The following is a 22,319-nucleotide window of genomic DNA, read 5'->3' as shown; positions in this document are numbered from 1 at the left end:
GTCTGATTGTGATTAGGGCTGGTCATCGAGTCGAGTTGTTCGTGAGTAACTCGAGCTCGGCTCGACTCAAACTCGTCCGCACAAAAATATGAGTCCAGCTTTATCTTTATTCTAGATAGTGAGTAGTACGAGTTCGAGTAGCTTGTGAGCTCCTCAAGTTGAGCTCGAGTATCTCGCAAGCTACTTGTTTTGTTTTATAAGCCCATACATAATATATAATTTATAATTTATGCGCCGTTTTATACTTTATACCCAACTATAATTTACAGCTTATACTAGTTTTAATGTTTTATATACTTTTTTTGTTTTGAGTTCGAGTTCAAATGAGCATAACTTAACTCGAGCTCGAACCTGAGCTCGAACTCGAAGTATAAGACAAGTCTAGCCGAGTCGAACTCAAGCTATTAGTAGAACTAGACAAGTCAAGATGGAGCTTCAATATTAACCTCGAAGTCGAGTTCGATTCGAGCTTCTGCATGTGCAAGTCGAGCTCGAATATAGCAAAACTCGACTCAAGTAGCTCGATGACCAGCCTTGTGATGATTCATCATCAATTACCATAGAAGGACTATAATCAGAAAAATAAACATATATAACTTGAAGATTCAGGAAAAAGTTTTGATTCAAATTTTGATAATGACAAAGAGTATTCTCTGTATACAAATAAGATTTTCGATTTCTGATCAACCGTTTAATCTAAATTCGATAGTAATGGACATTCATATGAGAGGATATAATAATATATGTGTTGTTGTTGTTGTTGTTGTTGTTGTCATCGTCGTCTTTCGTTTCGGACTTTGACTTTTCTTCAATTAGCTCTTTGTCATTCAACCTGAACATGCTTACATGCCGGAACACAATTCAACCTACAACTTCAATTCCTTCCTTCTTCTTCTTAACTTCTATTTCAATATGAAAACCATGAATGTCCACATTTCTCACTCTCTCCATTTTAGGGTTTTGGCGAACAGAGAAACTTCAGTTTGATGGGTGTTTTGATTAGAGAAGTATAGGTCGTGAGAAATACTTTGGTCAAAGTGTCAAACGGTAAAAAATCAAGATGAAATTGAAACTTTTTGAAAGTTTGTTGTTTTTCTCAAATAAAAAAAATGTATGTTGCTTGTTTTTGAAACCAAAATGAAGTTTGTTGTGTTATTTTGGTCATAATCTCGATTTACATTCTTCTTTCCCCACTGGTTTATCTCCAAAACTATTATCTCCAAACCCTCTCCACAACATTTTCATTTACCATGGCTTCTTCTTCGTCATTCGAAAAAAGTACCCAACAAAACCATGGCAGCCGAATCAACTCAACAATCCAATTATTTTGATACTCTCGATCAAGAGAAGTGTCAAATTTGAAACTCGAGAAGACATCTTGCATTGTCATGTAAGTATTTGAATGCAAGGTGTCTTAGAGCACCATAGTGCAATGGTTATATGCTCATACATATGGGTCGATATGAAGATGGTGAAGAACATAGATTTTTTAAATGCATGTATGATCCATGTCCTGATTTTAGTAAGATATACAAAGACTTTGGATTGTGCAACTGTTGTGGCGAAGAAGATCAGTGAGATATATTAAAGTGCTTAGTGTGTGGAAAATATGATTGTTTGGGTGTTGTAATGGAAAATGTATGTCAAAACTATCAAAATGGGGGTCAATATGTAAACTTATGTTTTTATTTTAATTTGAATGTGTTCATTATGTAATGTGTTGACCATTTAATTTGAATGAACTTGTGTTTTTTATATTTGTTTTCTATGAATAATAGAATATTCGTTAGTTTAATTAAAATATATAATAAAAGAAAATTTAGTGAACACATTTTATTGAAGATATAACTAGAAATAAAAATACACATTTAACATTTGTTGCACGAAATTAAATTACAACAACTGACTCAGTCTCGATTACCCTTAAGGTGTGTTTGGCAACCAAGATTTTAGGGTGGTATTCACAATATATTTCTGAAAATTAATAATCACCTTGTTTGGCAACTTTTTTCTGCACTGGAATGGAAACCTCAAATCCCCAAAATCAAGGAAGTGTAAGTTTCTATAGGAGCAAAAACTTGAGATTTTCATATATTCAGGAATTTTACCTAATTGAAATTGGAACTTTTGGAATTATATTTTCAATTCCAATTCTAAAGGAAAACTTCCAAACAGACCCTTAATACTCCATAGATGCTCGACGAGGTCGTTTTTAAGTCTATCATGCATAGACTTCGAGTGAACTTGAGCAATCACCTCATCATAGCCTTCCCGAGTAGGTGATGCATTTGGTTGCTCTTCTGGTCCAAATTTTGTAATTAGGCTTATTATTTATCACAATCATATTATTGTGCAATATGATACGTGCTCTAATATAATAGTAGTTATTGTCTCTACTGCACATGCCATATTTGCAAGGTTTTTTTAGAATTGCTCAACGGATTGCAAAACCCCAAAAGTTCTTTCCAATATTTTTCTGTCACTTCTTGTTTCATTGTGTAATGTTTCACCATTGGAGTTGAAGGTTTTTATATAGTTTGCATAAGTGTGGCATAGTCTAGATAGATACCACCATCCAGCTAAATAATAACCAATATCGTAGCTATGATGATTTCCCTCAAAATGAACTGGTGGGGATGTTTAATTCCATTGATTATGTTCTCAAACACTGACAAGTTATCCAACACATTGATGTCGTTGTCTGACCGAGGCATTCCAAGGAAAGAATGCCAGATCCATATGTGTCTTCACTTGCAACAGCTTCAAGAATAACTGATCGATAGGTATCCAACACAACCATTATATGCACTTTGCCATCCAGTTGGATAGTTGTGCCAATGCCAATGCCAATGCATGCAATCATCCACGTTCAGTAGAATGCACTAGCAAGCATTCTATGTCTGCCTTATATTTTTCCTTTGCAAGTAAACTGGACCGCATATTTTGATGATTGTATCGCAGTAATGCCTTAACAAATTACCCGCCTCAGCAATATTTAATGGATAGTCAACTTGATCAAGAATGCGCACAACAAGAATTACCTTGATCAAAAGGTCTATCCCAGGTTTACCAGCATTGCTAACTCGGTTATGAAAGTAATCAAAACTACTCTTAAGATCCTTGATGAAAATGCAAAGAAATAAATGTTTCTTCATACGAAAGCGTCGTTTGAAATTATATTTGAAAACAACATTCTCCACGAAGTATATATCGCAGTTAGATTTCAGAAGAGATAAAGTCAGATCATAGTTTCTACGCTTCACTCACTCTTCGATTGGGTTTTGAACCACCATGTGGTTCCTTCGTAGTAGTATGTGCTTGTGCTTGTGTTTGTCCTTCATACCAATTAAAAATCAAAACATCTGCCGGCCGAAGTGTCTATCTGCCTTCTCTAGGGTCTGTAAAGAAGTGAACGGGAGTCCCTTTCTTCACTTGTATACCAACTTGTCAAACCACGTCATACAAAATATCCAACACATGGTCATTCTTGCACTTGAACCCAGGGAAGTACTTGCACTGTGCTGCATGGTTTCCAAAGGCGGCAAGACAACTATTTTTGCACACTGGACAACGATCATCATCTGTATATAAAGGGATCATGAGCCTATAATGGAGGATGATACGTTTATTTTAATTTTTTTTTGCCAAATTTACTCATATATATACTTGGTAGCTTTGCCACTTTCTTATTACCATAAGGTATTCAACCGCCCTCTCATCTGTTTGGAGGTTAAAAGCCATTACATAATTCTCTATCTCTTTCACCATGACCCAGAGCAAAAGTTACAATGATGGAATTACATGATTTAGCTGAAACTTTAGATGCATGTTCTTTATGGCCAATATGAAATGGAACTTGGAAAGGTTCGAAGAAAATATGGTGCACTCAGGCCTTTTAGTCCACTACCCAACCCATAGCCCATTTGGCTCTGGCTCAAAGCAACCTTTGTCAACTTAGAGCATCTCCAATCGGAGGTGTAAACCATATGGTATATATGTAAATTATACACCTCTAACTTAAAAAAAGACACTCCGAATAGAGTGTGTATACCGTATGTGTTAGCTAACAGTTGTAAACTTGTTGAGAAATTTCCCACCTGGATATACACGACTTAAAAGAGACGAGTAACGTTTGGTCTCACAGGTGCAAACGGATAGGTTCAGATTCGGATATGCTTGTATCCGAATTCGAATCCAAAAATTTATACCGATATCCAAATCCGACAGATATTAAAAAATTTATCCGATATCCGAGGATAATATCCAATCCGAAAATTAAAATTAATTAAAATTTTATTCACTTTGAATAATTCATTTTACCACTATATATTTTTCATTTATTATTATTATTATTTTGTTATTATAGTTTTATATTATTAGTTTATAATTTTATATAATATTTTATATAATAAAAAATGAATAAATTAATTATATATAATAACAATTAATTTTTTTAAATCGGATCGGATATTACCGAATGCGGATATGGTAATATCTGAAACCAGTTTGGACATAAAAAATTATAAAAAATTATCCGAATCCGAAATTTTGAGATAATATTCAATTTTTAGATACAAATTTAAATCCGACAAATACGACGTTTTTCACCAAAATTTTTTACCAACTTTGCTATTAGTCACCTGGTATATTACGTTATTACTTCCTGTTTACATTAAAAGTTCACATTTGACTACAAGACAAGACACGATGAATTTTTAAACTTGAGTATTATTACACAAAACTAGAAAAGAATTGAAACAAAAAGTCACGATCCACGTGATGACTTTATAAACTCGGGGGAAGTTGTACTGTATTTAGTGATGGCACCGTGGTACGTCATTTGTCATTTCTAATGATGTTTAGATTAGAAATACAGTAGTACGACGCCCTTGAGCTTAATTTACAAACTGCGATCACTCTTCATACAATTATACAACCCATGTGAAACTTGAGGGGAGTTGTATTGTATTTTTGGCAACCAGTTGTACTGTATTTAGTGATGTCATCACGTCCATTGTTAATGACGTTCCGATTATAATGAGCCCATGACGTCTACGATCACTCAGTAGTATGTTGTTTTATACTAGGGTATGCCGTGCTTATGGCCTGCAAAACCGCTACCCCTGACGCTCACGCGCCTACCCGTAGGGGTGGTCATCGAGTCGAGCAAGCTGAGTATTGACATGTTCAAATTCGGCTTGTGGGTTTTCGAGTCGAGCTCGAGCCAACTCACGAGCCGAGCTCAAACTTAATGTCGAGCTCCACTTTGACATCAAACTCAGCTCGTTTGGAATTACAGTTAGTTCGAGATTGACTCGTTTTACAAAATTTTGAACTGTCAAAATCACAAATTCATTAGACCTAACAATTACTTAAAGTAGAATTTAATTGGATGATTTCCATAAAGAAAAATTTGTTTCGAATGGCATAAGGAAAGATCAATAATAACAAAATTGTTATAAATCCACAAAAATTGCGCATCAGAAAAATAGATCCAACAAAGAAATCAAAATTCTTCAGAAATTCAGCGATTTCGAGAGTTTAGAGCTCATTGTTCTTCACCTTCTTGATTGGAGTGGTGGTGTTTTACTTTTACTTTGTTAGCTGCCTCTAAGTTTAAGAGTGGAAAATTTGTTTTGACGGTGGGTCAATGTGTTTAATGGGCCTGGGTATTTTTCTCATTTCTTTATGTTCACATGTAATATCTTAAAATATAAAAGATAAAAGAAAATTATTTGATACCGAGTTACTCGAACTCGAACTCGAAACGAGCCTAGAACTAAGCTCATGTTTGATTCATATTTTTTTATGAGCGAGCACGAGTCGATCCCAAAACGAGCCGAGCATCGAGTTGCTCACGAGCACCGAGTCTTATGACCAGCTCTACCTACCCGCTTACCGACAACTATTTTTGTTTAAATGAGCCCATGCTAATGTTTCCAGGTCCATAAAGATTCAACCCAACGACCCGTAAATGGATTTTTTTGTGTGGGGGTGAGGTGAGGTAAGAAATTTTTTTTAACTCACCCCATAAAGATTTTTTAAGTCACCCCTCATGATTTTTTGGTGACCATGGTTAAGGAGTTGTTGACCACGTCTCACCTTATGATGTTGAATATGTCCTCCCATTCCTTTCTGTTTTAGTTTTATTAGATATTAGATAAGATGGCACCCGTGAGTTTAATTTACAAATTGCCATCAAAGGTTTGTAGTGCTTTGAGGGGATTCATGTTTTGAGGGAATGATGAACATGGGGTTCAAAACCCTTTATGGATATGTTTGGCTCATAGTTCTCATATGAAGATGATGCAAGATGACATCATCATTAATTAGTTGGGCTTAAACTCTTTTATCTTTTGTTTTTTCCAGCCCACATAAAGCCCACATAACTAATATTTATCTAATTAATTGAGTGTTGTCGACCGTTGATTTTGTGTGATAGGATGATGACACGTGGTAGAAGAGGTAAAAATGAATAAGGGTAGTTTGGTAATTTTACTTGAGTAGGGGTAGTAGATGTCATTTAAGAAAAATATTTGTGTGCGTTGGATTAAATGCGCAGGATGGTGCCAAGTGGTAATTTGACTGATTTTGGTCTTGGAAGAGTTAATGGGTATTTTGGTAATTTTACATGGTGAGGGGCATATTTGACATTCCACATGCACTAACCGAATGACAACCAGACAAAGAGGGTTGACTTAATTGGTCATGCTGTGAAATTGGGGGTGGAAGTCTAATAATGGAAGAACTAGGGGTGGAAGTCTAATTGGCAAAGTTGCTGAGGGTGGAAATCTAAAAAACGGTTGTTTTTTTTTTCAATATAATATGTTTAGTTTTCTCAAAATATATATCCGTTTACCATGGTTTATATCATGCCCCTTTACAAGACGAGTTAAGAGCTAATATTTTGTGGATATATATGATCTACTAACTATGGATAGCTACTCCACCAAAATTAGATTTATTTGGAAACCTCTAACCTAGTTAAAAAATGTTGCCAACTTTGATTTTTTTTTAATGGTCTAGAACTCCAGATTCTTTAATTTTGCAATCATTTTTTGACATTGTTAAACACAATCAAATGAGATGAAATTTTGTGGAGGTGATTTTCATGGTTTGTTGGGCATATCCACAAAACAATTAGGTTATAGTTCATCTTGTGGGTGAAGTTGTGGGGCATGGTATAAACCATGGTCTATTGATCCCTCCACCCCACACACACAAATATATTTTTTATACCATAGTTTATACTATGTCACACAACATTACGTACAACGTGAATGATAACCTAATTTTTTGTGGATGTGTTCAACTAACTATGAAGATCGTCTCTACAAAATTTCAACTCATTTGATAATGTTTATCTATGTCAAAAGATGATTACAAAATTGAAAAATCTGAGCTGTTTAAAAAAAATCTAAAAAAAATCAAAATTGAGAGCGATTTTTAACTAGGTTAGAGATTTCTAAATGAGACGGATTTTTGTGCAGATGTTATCAATGGTTAGTATATCATATTCACAAATTATTAACACTTAAATAATCTTGTAGGGGGGTGTGATATAAACTATGGTATAGAAAGTATAGTGAATGGAACCTGCTCGTATACATATTGTTTAATCCCACAACTTTTTTTTCTCCCAATAATGAGTCTTTGAACATAAGATAATGAGACCTATAACATAATTAGTGATTCACATTCCAACACTTTCCAATTGAAATAGAAAATGCACCATGGACACAATATTTTAGTTGCGTAGAAAACTTGTAGTGATGCACCGGCTCACCCTTGAACAAATTTTTGGCTCCGCCACTACTAGTACGTTGTTTTATATGCCACCCGTGAGTTTAATTTACAAACTGCTATCACTCGATTTCCATTAGTTGATCACCTACGGTGTAAATCTCAACTATACGACAAGGTGGGATTGCGGGTGTAAAATTCTAGTGGCTCATATGTTGAAGGAAAAAATGGATGTTTTGTACAATGAACTTTGTTGTTTTTATCATTTTGGCCCATGACCTTTCTTTTTTGTATCAGTTTGAGCCACCGTTACCATTCCGTTACTGAGCATGTTTATGTGGCGTGCCGGATGTATATATGTTCGACCAAATGCTCATGTGTCACCGTTGAAGTGCACACCTAATCACTGGTGACGTGGCATCGAAATTTCAAACACTTTGCACGTGTTTCGAACCTGAAATTTCACACAAGCATGATGTTGCTTGTCACATAAACGCCACATCAGATTTTGTTAGTTGTCTATTTGAATACCGACACGTCATCTTCTGTTAACACACATAGACAGACATTTGTACACATAGGCAGCCGTTTGTACACATAGACAAATCTTCTAACGGAACTACACCGGTGGCCTAAATTGATACAAAAAAAAAAGTCATGACCCAATTTGCTCAAAAAAAAAAGTTTTTGGCCCAAAGTGATAAGAACAGTAAAATTCATGGTACAAAACGTCCATTTTTTCTATGTTGGACTGTTGAAGTGTATATTATCTACACTCTCCATTAGAAAATGCCCTAATAAGATATTGCTGGTGGACCCCTTCCGGGAAGCAGATAGACTTGTTATACCTTGCCTCGTAAAATATTAACGTCTATATAAATGAGGGCAACTGTGCTTCTATAAGACGAATTTAAGCATATAAGAACACACACACCTTGCAATATCCACACAGAAGCCAACATGACTATCCAAAACTCTTCGCTAGCTCCAGTGCTCTTCTTATTATTTCTTTCCACACTTGTCAGCACCTCTCTTGCAGCTGGAGTGCCAATTTCAATCTATTGGGGGCAAAATGGCTACGAAGGTTCCTTAGAATCAACATGTGCAACAGGAAAATTTGCTTATGTTAACATAGCTTTCCTCAATGTATTTGGAAGTGGTCGTACCCCAGAGCTCAATTTGGCTGGTCATTGTAACCCCTTAAATAATGGTTGCACCTTCGTTAGAAACGGTATTCGAAGTTGTCAAAGCAAAGGAATTAAGGTAATGCTTTCCCTTGGAGGCGGCATTGGCAGTTACTCAATTGCCTCTGAAGAGGATGCCAGACAAGTGGCTGATTACTTGTGGAACAATTTCTTAGGGGGTAAGTCTACATCGCGCCCCCTTGGAGATGCAGTTTTAGATGGAATAGATTTCGACATAGAATTGGGCTCCACAGAAAACTGGGATATACTTGCTAGGTACTTATCGGGACATAGCACACAGGCTAGAAAGGTTTTATTGACCGCAGCTCCACAATGTCCCTTTCCTGATGCACATTTAGGCCAAGCGCTTAATACTGGTTTGTTCGATTATGTATGGGTGCAGTTCTACAACAATCCTCAGTGTCAATATAGTCCTGGTAACATTTGGAAACTTATAGACTCATGGAACCGATGGGCTTCCACAATTCCGGCTAAGAAGATATTCATGGGTCTACCGGCTGCTCCTGGTGCAGCAGGAAGTGGCTTTATGCCTCCAAATGTGTTAACCAATGAAGTCCTTCCAATTATTAGAACTTATAGGAAGTTTGGTGGTGTTATGCTTTGGAATAAATATTTTGATGATCAAAGTAACTTCAGTTCAAATATATTGAATCGCGTCAACCTGTTGCCCTCGGTGTACCCGCATCAGGAAGTGGCTTCATCCCTGCTCCAATTGTAAAGACTTCTAGTAAGTGTGGAGGTACGGTGTTATGCTCCGGAATAGGATGATCAAAAGGCTGCAGTTCAATATAATAAGTAGCGTCTAAATGGTCTTGTTTGACTTATGTGAGTTATGTCCAATAAATTTCCGTACCTCAAGTTGTAAATATTATTATGAATAATGAAAACAAGGTTTTCTCGTTATAAGAAAGGTCAACACTGTGGCAGCTTTGCATAATTTTTTTCAAATATTTTGCATAATAGGCTATAGGCTGTAGTCCAATTTTGAGTGCCAAGAATTCAGCACACATAGCTGTAGCATATGGTATTGGCATAGCAACACCCATCATGAACTTACCGGCAACATCTCTAACCACACAACCAACACCTGCATCTCTATTATTTAGCGCGGATCCATCAGTGTTTAGCTTGATCCAACCAGGAGGAGGTGGTGTCCAACCAATGTTAATAGTGACTTCATTTCTTCGAGACCTTAAATTACTGTAGAGGCCGTATTCCTGACCTAGAAGGTTATAGGAGGTAAGTGGGCCGTAAGTAAGTTAAGAAGGAGGAGACCTGATGCTGTTGATCAGGTCCGCGGAATGCCAACCGCTGGGAACTGCTCGAAACTGCCGTGACAGGTGGAGGGACCGAGGACGCTGGATGAAGGAGAGATGAACGACGGACAAGAGGCAGTTGAGAGGGGGGGAGTGAAGGATAAAAAGGAAGAGAGAGGAGATGTAAAGAAGGTTTTTGGAGTCATTAGAGAGGAGAGAAGAGAGAGCATTTTATTTGACAACACATTTGGCGCCGTCTGTGGGGATCGTAGTGAAAATGGCCACCATAACGAAAAGAGCGGTAGGGAGACCTAGAAAAGAAGCGGTTCGAGAGGCAGAAGAAGAAGAAGCGAGCGTAGAGATAGAAGGAGTGGGGGAAGAAGAGACATCTGAGGTGGCGGCGGACACCACCAGACTACTGCAAGAGGAGATAGTCAGGTTACGTAATGAGAATGACGGTCTGAGAAAAGAAAAGGAGGCCACCCAGGTGGAAACAGAGCGGAGGGATCTACAAGATAGTGGAATGGAGGGGGAGAATGAAGAATTTCCATCCATAGGGGAGGAACAAATAGCGGGCATCACGATGGAGGTGGTGCAGGCGATGATTGAGAAAGATAGGGAAGTGAACAAAGGAGTGGAGAGAGTGAACCAGAGCGCAGCGCAGAAAGAAGTGGCAAGTCTCAATAAGAATCCACTGGCAGATTTGGTATGGAATTCTGAAGTGCCTAAGAGGTTCAGCCAACCCAGGTTTGAAAGATATGATGGGAAAGGAGACCTGACAGATCATCTACATCACTTCCGACAACAGATGCCGTTATGGCAGGAAAGCAAGTATAATGGACTCCGATGCATGATGTTCCCGGCTAGTCTTAAGGGGGGAGCATCAGACTGGTATTACAGGTTAGCATCGAGGAGCATCAACAGGTTTGAAGAATTAGAGCGCGCTTTTGTCGATCACTTCATTCACCGGGTTTAAGAGAGTGGTAGATATCGCGCCCTATTCAATGTCAAGCAAAGGTCACCGAATCGTTAAGGGAGTTTTTGTGTAGGTTCAAGGAAGAGACGCTGAGGGTGGAAAATTTGGAAGAACATACAGCGGTAATAGCATTCCAGCATGGTTTGAGACAGGGAACTAGAGTCCACGAGTCGGTGTCCAAGATTGAAATCACCACGTTACACGCTCTGTATCCGAAGGTGGAGAAGTACATATGATATGAGGACATAATGCAGAGGAACGCAAAGGAACAGAGGAGATCAGGGAAGGCGATACAGGCAGTGGACAAAGATGACCAGAGGGGTAAGAGCAGTAGAGAAGAAAGGGAAAAGATGTCATACAGTGGGCAGAATCACGGACCAGAGAGGACTGGGGATCGTGGTAGGAGGGACGTTCGGGAAAGGAAGCCGTACCGCGGAATAGAGCAAACTCCACTTAACAGACCTTTAGAGGAGATCTTGCCAGTGATTAAGGGGCTCCAGTACTATGAAGGTCCGCGAAACACACCAGGAGAAATAGAGGGGAAGCCATTTTGCGCCTATCATCAGATCCAGAACCACGCAACCAATGAATGTTATGCCTTGAAGTGGTTGGTGGAGAGGATGATTGAAAAGGGAATGCTTAGAGAATTTATCACTAAGGGGCGCCAAGCTGAAAGATTGCCGGCACCAGCTAGAATTTTAGGAACTATCAACGTTATTTTTAGCGGGGAAACACTTGGGAGAAATGTACACCGCGATAAGATCGAAAAGACAAACAAGTTTCGCGACGTGTCAATGAAGTGGTGAGCATACCGCGGTTAGTTAGTGGAACCGCCGGGGGAGAGGAAACCATAATGTTCACTCCAAAGGACCTGGAATCAGTAATTTCACCACATGAGGATGCATTGGTAATCACCATTGCAATGGAAAATTATTTGGTAAAGAGGGTTTTGATAGACTGCGAAAGTTCGGTGGATCTGCTGTTTAAAGGAGCCGTGGAAGAAATGAATATCGATAGAGACCAGATGAAAGCACCGCGAACCAATTTGTTTGGATTCAACGGCAGTATGACCGAACCCGTGGGCGAACTAGTATTACCAGTAACTACTGGTCCGACGACCGTATTCACAAGGTTCATGGTGGTGGACACTAACTCCTAGTACAATGCAATCCTAGGGAGACGGTGGATTCATGAAATGAGGGCAATTCCATCGACCTATTACCAGGTAATCCGTTTCCCCACAAATGGAGGTACGTATGAAATAAAAGGAGATCAAGTAGCCGCGCAGAATATCCAACAGGTGACAGTAAGAAATATGATCCGAGGCATGAAAGGGGAGATTGCAGATCAGGAGCCGGGGGCTGCATAGCAATTACAGGAGGCGGCTTTGCCGGTAATATACGAGCCACCACTTGGACCGAAAACTTTAGATGAGATTGAGATAGTGAACCTGGGGGCAGGAGACGAGGAGAAATTTACTTCGGTGGGGTCGGAATTGCCAGATGAATGGAAGAGTAAGCTAGTACAGTTTTTGGCAGAGAATAAAGATATATTTGCATGGGCAATAGAGGATATTACGGGGCTAGATCCTGAGTTTGCATGTAATCGCTTGCATATGAATGAAAATGCAAAGCCAGTAAGACAAAAGATGAGAAGCGTGAGGCTGAAGTATGCGGAGGGTATACGCGAAGAGGTTACCAGACTGAGGGGGGCCGGGATAATTAGGGAGATTGAGTTCACGGAATGGTTGTCGAATGTAGTCGCGGTTCCAAAGAAGAATGGCAAGGTTAGGATGTGCGTTGATTTTACAGACGTCAACAAAGAATGTCCTAAAGATTGTTATCCAATGCCACGGGTGGATGAACTGGTGGACCGAACGACAGGGTTCAAGTTATTTTCTTTTATGGACGCGTCCATGGGATATAATCAGGTCGCAATGTACAGGCCAGATCAGGAAAAGACAACCTTCGTGGTGGAAGGTGGGACTTACTGTTATACGAGAATGCCATTTGGATTAAAGAATGCTGGGGCCACGTTTCAGAGGTTAGGAGAAAAAATGTTTGAGGGCAAGATTCGGAAGGGGATGGAAATATATATTGACGACATGGTGGAAAAAAGCATGTCAGAGCAAGAACACTTAGAGGGTCTCCAAGAGACTTTCCTCATACTGCGGAGGTACAAACTGAAGCTCAACCCTGAGAAATGCACCTTTGGGGTAACTTCAGGCAAATTCTTGGGATACATAGTAACCCATCGCGGAATAGAAGCGAACCCCGAACAGATAAGATCACTGATAGAGATGTCGTCCCCTCAAAATGTAAAAGAAGTACAAAGGTTGGCTGGAAGAGTCGCGGCATTGAACAGATTTATTTCAAAATCATCGGATAAATGCCGACCACTGTATCATTTGTTGAGAAAAACACCGGATTTCCAATGGACAGAGGAATGTGAAGGGGCCTTTCAAGAATTAAAGAGTTACTTGAGAAAAGCACCTTTGCTATCGTGGCCAGAACTGGAGGAAAAGCTGTACTTGTATCTGGGAGTGTCAGAGTACGCCGTGAGCTCAGTTCTAGTTCGGGTGGTGGAAAGAGTAGAAAAGCCAGTTTACTTCCAAAGTAAAACCATGCTGGACGCGGAAACCCGATACAACAGAATTGAAAAGCGTTGAAGGCATTAAAGCAAGCGTTGAAGGCAGACAAATCAGGCAGAATGCTGAAGTGGGCGGTGATGCTCAGTTGTTATGAGATCCAATATCAGATTCGAACTGCTGAAAAGGCACAAGCCATGGCCGACTTCCTGGCCGAATTTCCGGGCGAGGACCCAACCTGGGGAGAAGAAATGGTCATGGAACCAGAAGGTGAATCGAGTCGAGATCCATTGGATCCTTGGGATCCGCAGAATGGGTGGAGAGTTTTCACAGATGGATCCGCGACAGATACAGGGAATGGAATTGGAGTCGTCCTGGTGACGCCTGAGAACAATAGGCTAGAGTTGTTGATGAAATTGGGATTTGCGGCTTCAAACAATGAGTCTGAATATGAGGTGGTAATAGCAGGTTTGGATCTTGCAAAGGATTTGGGGGTGAGAGAATTGTCTGTTTTCTCTGATTCAAACTTAGTAATTTGTCAGATGAATGGAGGATTTATGGCCCGTTGCCCAAGGATGGCGAAGTACTTGGAGGTCTTGCAATAGAGAGCAAGCAAGTTTGAAAAAATCAGGTTTGCACATCTAGGCCGCGGTGAAAACAGACACGCCGACGCCTTGGCTTATGTGGCGGCAGTACTGCCGGGGACAGAGGGACGGTCAATTGAGGTGAGAGTCCTAAGCAGACCCAGTACATCAGAGGAGAAAGGCGTTTGGCTTACAACTGTGCATGAGCAGGGATGGATGATGCCCATTAAAACCTTCCTGATGGGTGAGGAAATAGAAGACAAACAAGAGAGACGAAAGATGGAACAAACGAGTCGAAGATACACATTGCTCGAAGGGGATTTGTATAAAAGAAATTTCAACGGACCGATGCTGAAATGCATAGGGCCGCAGAAGATACAAGAAATTTTGGCTGAGATACACGAAGGGGATTGTGACAGTCACTCGGCAGGGCATACGACAACCCACAGATTGATATCACAAGGGTACTTTTGGCCACATATGAAGAGAGATAACACAGCGTATGCCAAGAAATGTGAGAAGTGCCAGAGATTTGCACCGCTCATACATGCTCCAGGGGAGCCGCTACATAACGTGTTCAGCCCGTGGCCATTCGCCATGTGGGCGTTGGACATAGTTGGACCGCTGCCCACGGCAAGCGCAAAAGACGATTTATGTTGGCAGCTACTGATTATTTTACCAAATGGGTAGAAGGAGTGGCATTGCAGCAAGTGAAAGAAGACAATGTGAAGAAGTTTATATGGGAGAACATCATATGCATGTTCGGTTTGCCACATACGATCATCGCGGATAATGGAACATAGTTTACAGGTGGAAAGGTCCGAGAGTTCCTTCAGGCAAGGTGAAACAGGGGTTCTCAGCACCCTATAATCCAGAAGGAAATGGGCAAGCAGAGTCTTCAAACAAAATCATAATGGATAATATATAGAGAAAACTGGAGGCAAGGAAAGGAGCATGGGTCGATGAACTGAACCATGTACTCTGGGCGTACCGTACAACACCGCGGACATCGACTATGGAGTCACCGTTCGCAATGACTTACGGAGTAGAGGCAGTCATACCAGTGGAAATGATAGTATCCACCACCATAACCAATGTTGTAGAAATGGGAAGGAATGAAAAAATATTAGCCAGTGAGTTGAGTCTGATAGAAGAAAAAAGAGAAATTGCGCGCATACGATTGGAAGAATATCATCGGAGGTTACAGTGGCAGTATGCCAAGAAAGTGAGGCCGCGCACATTCGAGGTGGGGGATTTAGTTCTGCGGCGCGTTACACCAGCCATGAGAAAGGAAAATGAAGGAAAACTAAGGCCCAACTGGGAAGGACCCTATGTTGTGAGGGAAAAGGGTACATTTGGAACTTTTCGATTGCAAACTTCAGCAGGGGAAAGGGTTGAGAAGCCTTGGAACATTAGAATGTTAAAGAAATTCCATGTATGAATCGAAGATTGTCAATTTTTTGTTACTTGTCATATATTAAAGTGAGCACCTCTTCTATATGTCTTATGAATGTGAACAAAAGAATTAAGCGGTCCTAAGACGATTGAAGCGGCCTCAACAGGCTTAACGGCCACGCATAGCAACGAGGGGGATAAGCCCTTCGCGGACAGTAGTCCAAATCAAACTGGGGGCAAACTAAGCCCCCCATTGCGAGCTTCACAGCTGCCAAAGACACAAATGGAAGAGCCCTTCAGCGACAATAGTCCAAATCAAACTGGGGCAAACCGAAATGCCCCCACAAGGCTTCACACCGCCAAAGACAAATGGGGAAGAGCCCTTCGCCGGACAAGAGTCCAAAAAAAAAAAAGGGCAAACTGAGCTGCTCCACCAGGCTTCACAGCCACCAAAGATAGCGGGGGGGAAGATCCCTTCGCGGACAGTAGTCCAAATCAAATGGGCGGCAAACTAAGCTGCCCCACCAGCTTCCACAGCGCCAAAGACAAAGCCAGTGGAAGAGCCCTTCGCGAACAGTAGTCCAAATCAAACGGGGGCAACCGAGTCACACCCCCACAAGGCTTCACAGCCGCCAAAGACGATGGGGAAAGAGCCCGCCCGCATGAAAGTCCAAATAAAAAGGGGCATATCTTGCCGCCCCCACCAAAGGGCTTCCACAAACGCCAAAGACAAATGGGAAGAGCCCTTCACGGACAATAGTCCAAATCAAACGGGGGGCAAACTGAGCTGCCCCCACAAGGCTTCACAGCCGCCAAAGACAGCGGGGGGGAAGAGCCCTTCGCGGACATTAGTCCGATTCAAACTGGGGCAACTGAGCTGCCCCCACAAGGTTTCACAGCCACCAAAAGCTGCGGAGGGGATGAGCCATCCGCGGAAGTAGTCCGAATTATACATGGGGCAAACTGAGTTGCCCCACAAGGCTTCACAGCCACACAATGACAAATAAAAGGAAAAGCAAGGAGATTAGACATGTTACATTTCTAATGGACTTATGCCTTTCTATTGCGAAATTAGGAAGAACAGAGTAAAGGTCCAATTTAAAAGAGCTTGAGAAAACCTGCTGGGCTCACCCAGAAACCAGGGTACATTCACATACACAACGCGAAAAGAGAAATGTCAAAAGTGTATCAATTGTAAATAACAAAATCATATAATGCAAATGATGGTCAAACGATGTTCAAATCTTTAGAGGCACATTCTCCCATTGGCTGGTTTTCACCCCTGGGTTGGCTATCACCCCCATCCTTCTGGGAGGAAACTTCAGGCGCCTCCCCGACAAGTATAGGATCATCATCCTCGGCCATGGGGGAAGTGACCGCGCTGTGGGTAGAAATGGGTTGCGCAGGCATATCAAACTCAGATGGCACCATCGGGGGAAGATCAATGATTGGAGACGAAATAACCGGAGGAGAAAGAGGTAGAAGACGGCCAGCAGCAGTTAGCTCGTCGAGCTGTTGCTTTAGTGCACAATTTATCTTCTTCTCGGCTAGGACTCGAAAGCGGTCAGCGGCTTCCTGCAGCGCTTTGTCCACAGCAGCTTGAGTAGACAGCTTGTCCGCCTCCCGTTGGCTTTCCAGTTTCGAAGCGACCCCAGCTACGTAATCTTTATGCTTATCTTCGGCTTGCTGAAGTGCTTTCTGCGATTTCACTGCCAAGATGCGTAGATCATCCCGGTCCTTCTCCAGCTGTGCATACTTCACTTTCCAGCCATCATGACCATTAATCTCTTGCTTCGTAATCTCCAAGGAGTCCAAAGTGCTAGTCAAACCGCGGACCACATGTCCAATATCCAGGCTCAGCTGGAAAAAAAAAAAAAAAAAGAGTTAGCATCGATCCAGGAATCGCCATGAGAAATAAGAAAGAGAACTTACCCTTTCCAAACCAATATAGATAGACGTTTTGTGAGACGCCAAAGAACCAGAATCGCCATAGGCTTGATCCTTCGGAAGATGGGAACCGAAGAAGAGAGAGGCTGCAACAGCTGGGTTGTCCAGTGCTGAGTCTCGGATATTGACATCGCGATCCCTAACCTTGAATCGAGGTTGCCAGACTTCAACGGTTCCAGAGGGCAAGGAACCAGACGCGGTGGTTTCCTTCCCATGCCGACGCCCTGGAGCTATGGGCCGCGGCTTGGTAACATGGGGGACAGAGGTTCCAGGATGTGCTGACTTGGCTTTCTTCGTGGATGGACTTCTAGCAACGACTTCCACGGAGTCATCACCATCGGAGTTGCTGTCCCAAAGTTTGAGTTTGCTGGCGGCCATATCAGCGGCAGAAGTAGTGGTATGAGGAGGACTAATATCGTCTTCCCAATCTGCTAACGCAGAATAGGAAGAGGGGGCGGTATGGGGAGTAGGGGAGTGGGGTTGAGCGGTGACTCTTTGGGCAACAGCTTGGGAGTGGTAGATCTTGGTGGTGTATTTGAAGGATCTGTGTGGTTTTCTTTTAGGGATAGGAGAGGATTTGGGTTTTCTTTCTTTTGGAGGCGGCAAACGATAGAGGGGACCTTGGTAGTCACCGATGTTTTTCAAGGATGGATCAAGTAAAAGAGGGTTACCTTTTTCTGGGTCAATGCCAAGAAGGGCACATTGAGCACTGCCCAAATCACGGAGGTGTTGAAAAATTTCGGAGGAAAGGTCGGTGTAGATTTGAGATCGCGAATCAGGTCTCCAACCTGGATCACAAAATAAAGACAAGTTAAAAATATAGTTAGAAAGGAGCACGGCGAAGTAAAAGGCGGTACGTACCACTTGAAAGAAAACTGAGGTGCCTTAGAGAAACTTCGGAGGGGAGATCCGCGGAGAGAAAATTCCCAGACACATATAGCGGATAGTAATGCCATACTTTGTCAGAGGTGGTAAGGTGGAGAATAAAGGGCTTCTTCTGTGGACGAGTACAAAAGGACTGATACCCTACACTACCAAACTTGGTGCTCTTCTTGATATAAAAATGAGTAATTATATCGCGGAGTTGGATTTTAGGGGATTGGGTTTCATTATAATGGTTCGCGGCATACATGACACGCCAAAAATTGCCTATGCCTTGGCAGGGCGGAATATTGAAGTGGTTGCACACCTCGACATCTAGAAGGGTTAAAGGAAAGCGCAAGTCTGCCGCTATCTGCCCTACAGTAGCGATGAGACAACCAGGCCGAGGTTTTACCAGATGTGGAAAATGGGTGACGCCGGGCACATGCTCTAGGACCAAGTCACCCGGGATGCCATAGGCGGCCTTGATGGCATTGAGGTTAGGTCTACAATGATATGACGGTGGGGGTGGAAGAGTAGTCTTCTTTCCTAAGGTAGAGGGTTCCGCGGCAGAATTAGAAGAATCAGGGTTCGAGGATTCAGATTGATTCGCAGTATGTCTGCTAGATCTGGACTCCGAACCGTCGGATCTAGTGGCTGAGGTATCCGCCGATTCAGATGCCGACATGTCGGACTAAAATAAAAAAGGAAGGGGAAGCAACAATGGTGGGAACGAGTGATAAAGGGTAGGGTGAGGGCAGTGAGGCAAGTGAATGCAGCAAAATAACAAGAGAAGGGAATAGAAAGGGAGGAGACAAACCTGAATTGCAAGGTAGCACAGCCAACGGAGCAGCTCAAAGGAAACCCAATCGGAGCTTGGAAATCACACAAAGGCGAGAAGAACAACAAGAAGAAGTTGGAGAGGCTGGAAGGAAAACGCAAGGTTGAAGTGATAGATTTGGAGTGGAGAGAGGGGTTTAAGCGGGAGTCTAAGCGGTGGGGGTAAAGGGGTAATATCATAAAAAGGGACCATGGGAAGGGAGACACGTGGGGCCTCGAAATGGTCAAGGTCAGAGTAAATGCGCATGCACATGGGACAGCTGGAGGCAATGATGGACCCTGGGCCAATAAGGAATGGGAAGGTAACTGAACCAAACACCAGGCAGCATACTGCAAAGTGAAGAGAGGATTGAGGGGGAGGTTCTCGGTCCCATTGGCTGTCTGCTGATCACCACAGGGTTCACACGACGGCAAAGGGACCGAGAGGGGCATCTGTAGAGGCCGTATTCCTGACCTAGAAGGTTATAGGAGGTAAGTGGGCTGTAAGTAAGTTAAGAAGGAGGAGACCTGATGCTGTTGATCAGGTCCGCGGAATGGCAACCGCTGGGAACTGCTAGAAACTACCGCGACAGGTGGGGGGACAGATGACGCAGGATCAAGGAGAGATCAACGAAGGACAAGAGGCAGTTGGGAAGAGACAGAATTCCAACTGCTCGAAATTGTCGTGACAGGTGGAGGGACCAAGGACGCTGGATGAAGGAGAGATGAACAACGGACAAGAGGCAGTTGAGAGGGGGGGAGTGAAGGATAAAAAGGAAGAGAGAGGAGATGTCAAGAAGGTTTTTGGAGTCATTAGAGAGAAGAGAAGAGAGAGCATTTTATTTGACAACACAATTACCTTCCTCAATCTTATTTATCAGCTCCACCAGTTTCTTCAATTTGATAATACATCCCAATGGATTTTGTATTATGCTATTAAACTTGACTTCATTTGGAGCAAGCCAAATGAACCACAAAGTGGCTCCCATGGCCATGAAAAATTGTTCGGCATCCTCCGTACCAAAAAAACACTTCACTATCATATTTATCCAATCATACATGTTGGTACAACCCCTAGTATTAACATCATATCTTTTGTAAGATTTGCCATAAGAAGAATCTTATCTTATAAGGTAGATTTACTACCACAAATTAATCAAAAATCAATTAAAATCATGAAATAATTCATTTGACCGATGTTATATTAGGAGGTCTTCTTGGGACAAGTCTGCGAATCGTACTATGCATCGGTTTTTTTTCAAATCTTTAAACCTATCGTCATAACATTTTTAAAAAACAATATAAAACCATTAGGAGGGATTGATTATAATTTCAGTGACTTGAATGAGGTTTTCTAAATTATTTTAAATAATATGAAAGCTAAGTCTAATTTTAGTGAGGTGAGGGGAGTTTTTTGTAAATTATTTAAAACGGAGGGAGATTAGAATAATTGAGGGAGGTGTTTATAAATTATAAAAAATGAGAAATTAGAAATAGCCTATTCGGTTGAGAAGTGTGGTTCCCGATAACCCGACTATCATATAGTTATAAGTATGCAAACCGTGCTACGCATCGGTTTTTCTAAGTCTTGAAACACGTCCCTTGAGATCGATAGTTATCATGGTTTTTCTGGATTCTAATTGTAAATGGTAATTGTAATTATATAGGAGAGACTCATCTATTTATTTTTTAAAACAAAATGGGAGATAATTATGTTATTTAAGTGATATTAGGGAGGTTCTTTTTAAATTATCAATAATAAAATAGGGTTTGTTTTAATTTCAATGTGGGAAATGGGGGTAATTATTTAATTTAAGTGACATTAGAGAGGTGTTTCTAAATTATTAATAAAAAAATAGACCTTTTTCAAATTATATTAATAAAAGTGGGGCTTATTATTTAAATGTAGTGAGGGAGGTGTTTCTAAATTAAGTAAGTAAGGAGATCTTAAATTGCCTAATCGATATTGGGAAGGGTATTCCCAAAGACCAGGCTATCATATAGTGTAGAGATTAGGGGGGTGAAATACATTTGGGTGTCCGCCGCTAATTAAATGGTGTCCGTCAAACTTTCTTCACTCCAATTTTCCTCTTCTTTTTCTCGCTCCACCCAAATTACAAGCCCTGCAAAATGAAATCTATGTCGAAATTCTCCTCTTTCCAAGCTTTCACTATTCGAATAATTCCTCCATCCCCAATTAACTTTCCAAGAAAGTATTTAACTACCTTTGTCGATCCGCCAACAATGAATTCTTCCATCTCCATTAACTACCAGTAAAAGCTTCACTTTTATCTCACCTAACGTCGGTCGCACCGCATTGTAGTATACTAGTAAAATTAGGATTTGTAAAATTTATTACCGTAAAATTCATTTGGAATTTGTTCAACTCAAATTACTAGAATTGAAGAAGATGTATTTAGAAAGGGAAGTAAATTGGAGGAGTTGAATTTGTTTCCCGGCTGATTGTGATGATTCATAATCAATTACCATAGAAGGACTATAATAAAAAAAAAATGATCGTAACTTAAAGATTTAGGAAAAAGTTATGATTCAAATTCTGATAATGACAGTATATTCTCTGTATACAAATAAGACTTTCGGTTTCTGATCAACTGTTGAATCTAAATTCGATAGTAATCTATGTGTTGTTGTTCAACTTGAATTAGCTTTGTCATTCAACTTGAAGTTGTTTTAGTATCAAAACCAAGAATGTCTACATTTCTCACTCTCTCCAATTCAGGGTTCCGGCGAACAGAGAAACTTCCATTTGATGGGTGTTTTGATTAGAGAAGTATTAGTCATGAGAAATGCTTCGGTCAAAATGTCAAACGGTAAAAAATCAAAATGAAATTTAAACTCTTTGAAAGTTGGTTGTTTTTTCGAATAAAAAAATGTACGTTATTTTTTTTGAAACCAAAATGAAAATTCGTTGTTTTCTTTGGTCAT

The 22,319-nt window shown here is 41.0% G+C and overlaps 3 protein-coding genes across 3 annotated transcripts; all 3 read left to right on the top strand.

Moving 5' to 3' along the window:
* Positions 1 to 8,639: 8,639 nt before the first annotated feature.
* On the top strand, positions 8,640 to 9,858 carry LOC147518317 (hevamine-A-like). Its single transcript, XM_086590183.1, has one exon. It carries the CDS (start codon positions 8,704 to 8,706, stop codon positions 9,664 to 9,666), a length of 963 nt encoding a protein of 320 aa, XP_086446309.1. The 5' UTR covers positions 8,640 to 8,703; the 3' UTR covers positions 9,667 to 9,858.
* Positions 9,859 to 13,889: 4,031 nt separating this feature from the next.
* On the top strand, positions 13,890 to 14,372 carry LOC147518316 (uncharacterized). Its single transcript, XM_086593887.1, has one exon. It carries the CDS (start codon positions 13,890 to 13,892, stop codon positions 14,370 to 14,372), a length of 483 nt encoding a protein of 160 aa, XP_086450013.1.
* A 1,012-nt stretch (positions 14,373 to 15,384) lies between these two features.
* LOC147518315 (uncharacterized) lies at positions 15,385 to 15,792 on the top strand. Its single transcript, XM_086593886.1, has one exon. The coding sequence runs from the start codon at positions 15,385 to 15,387 to the stop codon at positions 15,790 to 15,792; it is 408 nt and encodes a 135-aa protein (XP_086450012.1).
* Positions 15,793 to 22,319: the final 6,527 nt, after the last annotated feature.

The sequence above is a fragment of the Coptis chinensis genome, chromosome 2 (genome assembly GCF_015680905.1).
Source record: "Coptis chinensis isolate HL-2020 chromosome 2, ASM1568090v1, whole genome shotgun sequence".
Taxonomy (NCBI): domain Eukaryota; kingdom Viridiplantae; phylum Streptophyta; class Magnoliopsida; order Ranunculales; family Ranunculaceae; genus Coptis; species Coptis chinensis.
Note: the sequence above shows the minus strand (reverse complement) of the source record. Positions and strands in the feature narration are given on the sequence as shown.

Coding starts and splice junctions, on each gene's coding strand:
- LOC147518315 (XM_086593886.1), top strand. CDS start 15,385: ATGACTTACGGAGTAGAGGCAGTCATACCAGTGGAAATGATAGTATCC.
- LOC147518316 (XM_086593887.1), top strand. CDS start 13,890: ATGCTGAAGTGGGCGGTGATGCTCAGTTGTTATGAGATCCAATATCAG.
- LOC147518317 (XM_086590183.1), top strand. CDS start 8,704: ATGACTATCCAAAACTCTTCGCTAGCTCCAGTGCTCTTCTTATTATTT.